Genomic DNA, 4,504 nt, shown 5'->3' on the forward strand with positions numbered 1-4,504 from the left:
GGTGGACGCCGACTCGGGCTACAACGCGTGGCTGTCGTACGAGCTGCAGCTGGCGGCGGGTGGCGCACGCAGCCCGTTCCGCGTGGGGCTGTACACCGGCGAGATCAGCACGACGCGCGCCCTAGACGAGGCAGACGCGCCGCGCCAGCGCCTGCTGGTGCTGGTGAAGGACCACGGCGAGCCGGCGCTGACGGCCACGGCCACCGTGCTGCTGTCGCTGGAGGACAGCGGCCAGGCGCCCAAGGCCTCTTCGCGGGCGTTGTCTGGTGCAGCCGGCACAGAGACGGCGTTAGTGGATGTGAATGTGTACCTGATCATCGCCATCTGCTCGGTGTCCAGCCTGTTGGTGCTCACGCTGCTGCTGTACACGGCCCTGAGGTGCTCGGCGCCGCCCAATGAGGGCGCGTGCGGGTCGGTGAAGCCCAGGCTGGTGTGCTCCAGCGCGGTGGGGAGCTGGTCTTACTGTCAGCAGAAGCAGCAGAAGGTGTGCTCCAGCGAGGGGCCGCCCAAGGCCGACCTCATCGCCTTCAGTCCCAGTCTTCCTCCGTGTCCGCAACCAGAGGTGGAAGTGGAAGAACAATCTATTGGAGGCGACCACTCTATCAAGGTGGGTTATTGCTTTTTATTTTCATGCTTTGCTGCGTGAATATTTTATCCCGTTTCCCCGCCTCAAATATATTTCTTGGAGTATCTTTCTTTTGTCTAAAGAACATATCTTTCTATAAAATATCTCAAAGATTTCTTGTAATAAGTTTTGTAATATTGTTTTTTTTTCTAAAAATTCACTTTATATTTTCTTTACAGTGCCCTCTGCATCACCTTTTGATTGCTACTTCAATTTTTAGTAAATGCCATGTATACTAAATTCGTTTATATTTTCCAGTACAAATATTTGGTGTATGTTGCAGGTTTTAATGTTTTTTTCCAAAAACCAGTATCTTTTAATGTTACAAATATTTGTAAGAAAAGTACTTTATTATTAAATCTAAAATTTGAAATAACTCTATTGCATTAACAAAAAGACTGCTACGATTAATTCCCTCTGTGATAAAAATGTGGGTTTTGCTCCTTAAATAAAGAATATGTGTAGTGCAACATAACTTTTAATGCATACTTGAACTTCAGTGTTTACACCTTGGAGTATGTAGACTGGGAGATAGTTCATAAAATATGTCCTAATAAATGGAATTAAGTGTTTCGGACTCAAAATATTTTTCATTTTTATTTAATTTTTTTACTGATTTAAAATTTTAATGTGACAATATCTTCCAGTGGCTCTGTTATTAAGATAAATCTATTTTTTATTTTTTTAAATATTTGGTTGTACTGAGTCTTTGTTGTTGTGTAGACTTTTCTCTAGTTGTGGTGATTAGGGCTTTCCCTCTAATTGCTGTGCATGGGTTTCTTATTGCAGTGACTTCCCTTTGCAAAGCACAGGCTTTTGGGCTCATGGGCTTCAGTAGTTGAAGCACATGGGCTCAGTAATTGCCACTTCAGGGCTCTGGAGCACAGGCTCAGTAGTTGTGGTGCATGGGCTTAGTTGCTTGGCAGCATGTGGAATCTTCCCAGACCAGGGATGGAACCCCTATCTTCTATATTAGCAGGCAGATTCCTTACCACTGAACCACCAGGGAAGCCCAACGTAAATATTTTTAACAACTTTGTGGACAGTTTCTTTCATTCAATTCAGAAGGACTGACATTTTAGAATGAAGTCATATAAATTTCCTGAGTCAAGGATTACTCTCATCCCCTCCTTCTGGGAGCCACCCAGCTTGAGGGAGGGATCTTAATTTCTCCAGGAGGGATGGAACCAGAGCCTGCTGCAGAGGAAGCACTGAATCCTAACCTTTGGACCACTAGGGAAATCCCCAAGGATTGCTTTTAACATTCTTGCCAAAAAAGGAGTTAGTCCATTTGTTTTGAAACTATAACATCTTATTTTTATAACTCTGTTTAACATGCTCTGTATTAGATGGCATTAAAATGAGGCAAATTATTAGTATTCCTGGCTCTCAATGGCTTAGCATTTGTGATAGCCTGTTTCAAGATGAGTGAAGAACCCACAGGTTTATTAATATACTGTAGTGATTTAGCTATATGATAACCTTGATATGTGGGAGCTTTAAAAGCTATCTTTCATATGTTCTTAATCAATGAAGCAACTCTTTAAGCCAAAAATGGAACAGATCTTCAGCATGGAGTCATTCCCATAGGAACTGGAGTATTTCTATCAGCAAATATGCAGAGGTTTGTTTCCTTGTCATATCTCTTTCAGAATTTAGTCACACCTATATGCTAAAATTTTCCTGCTGTCTTCTAGGTAAATGTGTTGGTCTTGAATTTATGGTTTCCACAATTAATAAAAGAGAAGTAAGTAGAATGAAAAATCTTTGGCATAGAGTTATAATTATTGACTCACTATTTTATAATATGTTCAGAATAAATATTGTAGCTCACTTTTACATGAAATGTGAGATTTCTTTGCATAACCACTTATAATTTTTTTAAGGAGAGAAATGGGATTTTCCAAATGACTGTCCTCTTCCTGGAAAGATTTCAAATATTGGATAGTTAGCTCCTTATCAATCTTGAGAATGATTAAAACATTTTTTCTAAAACAACACTGATAAGCTTTATTGCAATCGATGAATAATTGTTATGCAAATTTCATTGTTTTAAAAAAATTTGAGATAAAAGAGGAAAACAAAATTGACTGATTACATGATATTTAGAATGCTCTTTACACCCTAGTCTCCTTAAGCCAACTTTGGAATAAAATGGGTATGAACAAAGTGACAAATACAATTTGGATTTCTGATCAGTATGGTTTTAGGGGGGATTAGAAAGATTATTTCTACAGATAACAGTGGATATAACACAAATTTAAGTTGACCTTCAGGATGGAGATGACGACATTCACCCTGGGCAGATTTAGTAATTGAAAAAAACTTTTAAATGAGACAAAGATAAACATGTTTCATATTTCCAGGAGTCAGTATTTGGTGAATTCATTAACATCAGAGTAAGTAAGTTTTTGGACAACTTAGAAGAAGTTGCATATTAGCATTGATTCCAAACATCATCATGTTGAGAAGGTAACAGACAGTTGGCATTTTGAGTTATCTTGTACACAACTGGACTAAATGTTTAGAGTAATTTAACACAGTATAAGGTTTAAGCAGTAGAAAATTATAGTGTTAGCAATTAAATAAACTTAGTAAGAGGCCATTCAAAATTATCAAGTTCTGAAAGTCTTTAAAAAACTGTATCACTAGTAACTCACAAACACGGATTTTTTTCACGTTCATATACATAATAGTGCAGTAGTATGTTCTCTTAGATGTCTATATCAAAAATAGAACTCTTCTTGGAATTCTAACTTCTAAATCCAAACCACCTTTAAAGAGTTAGTGGTCACACACAAGGAATGAAAGAATTAAAGGCTGACAAAAACAGACAAATATGAAGGAATCAAGGAAGAAGCCAAGCAAGTGAAAGAAATGGAATGAACGCCAAACGCACTTCCACTTTGACCCACAGGATGTCGTTGTTCTCCAAGGAGAGGATTGTTTTAACGGAAAAAAGTAGATTATTCCCGGAACAGAAAGACCCGTCACTGTTCCGGTGCTTTAAAGACTATACACACACCCAAATTGTTAAGATTAGTTGGGATATCAGGACTAAGACTCAAAAGAAAGATCTCGAAAGGACTACATATTTCTACTCAGAAAATGTGATTTACTAACCAGGAGCGATGTTAGCTTCAGGATCTGGTGGCCGGCGAGCCCGGCGCCTCCTGCTCTCACTTCTGCTTCTCGCAGCCTGGGAGACTGGGAGCAATCATGTCCAGTACTCAGTCCCTGAGGAGGCCAAACACGGCACCTTCGTGGGCCGCATCGCCCAGGACCTCGGGCTGGAGCTGGCGGAGCTGGTGCCGCGCCTGTTCCGGGTGGCATCCAAAGGCCGCGGGGACCTTCTGGAGGTAAATCTGCAGAATGGCATTTTGTTTGTGAATTCTCGGATCGACCGGGAGGAGCTGTGCGGACGGAGCGCGGAGTGCAGCATCCACCTGGAGGTGATCGTGGACCGGCCGCTGCAGGTGTTCTATGTGGAGGTGGAGGTGAAGGACATTAACGACAACCCGCCTGTGTTCCCAGCGACACACAGAAATCTTTTTATTTCCGAAGCTAGGGCTCTTGAGTCTCATTTTTCACTAGAGGGCGCCTCCGACGCAGATATCGGGGAGAACACTCTGTTGACTTACAGACTGACCCCCAACGAGTATTTCTCTCTGGAAGTACCGAGCAACGATGAGCAGGAAAAACCGCTCGAACTAGTACTAAAAAAACGTTTAGACAGAGAAGTCGCTTCAGAGCTTCTCTTGGTGCTCAAAGCAACGGATGGGGGCAAACCTGAACTGACAGGCACTGTGAAGATAAACATCACAGTGCTGGATGCAAATGACAACGCCCCAGTTTTTGACAAAGCAGTTCATCGTATAA

General features: G+C 41.7%; 2 protein-coding genes across 2 annotated transcripts in view; both read left to right on the top strand.

Annotated features, from left to right (window-relative positions):
• The window catches only part of LOC104996360 (protocadherin alpha-11-like), a 5,325-nt gene extending 1,735 nt beyond the window's left edge, over window positions 1-3,590 (top strand). The window contains 3 exon segments of the mRNA XM_010850620.1: window positions 1-614; window positions 617-687; window positions 3,543-3,590. Coding sequence (XP_010848922.1) covers window positions 1-614; window positions 617-687; window positions 3,543-3,590 — 733 coding nt within the window.
• A 166-nt stretch (window positions 3,591-3,756) lies between these two features.
• Window positions 3,757-4,504, top strand: part of LOC104996361 (protocadherin alpha-4-like) — a 7,590-nt gene continuing 6,842 nt past the window's right edge. Inside the window, exon 1 of the mRNA XM_010850621.1 lies at window positions 3,757-4,498. Within this exon, the coding sequence (XP_010848923.1) occupies window positions 3,757-4,498 (742 nt within the window). The remainder of the gene's footprint in view (window positions 4,499-4,504) is intronic.

Source organism: Bison bison, unplaced genomic scaffold, assembly GCF_000754665.1.
Source record: "Bison bison bison isolate TAMUID 2011002044 unplaced genomic scaffold, Bison_UMD1.0 scf7180017864291, whole genome shotgun sequence".
Classification (NCBI taxonomy): Eukaryota; Metazoa; Chordata; class Mammalia; order Artiodactyla; family Bovidae; genus Bison; species Bison bison.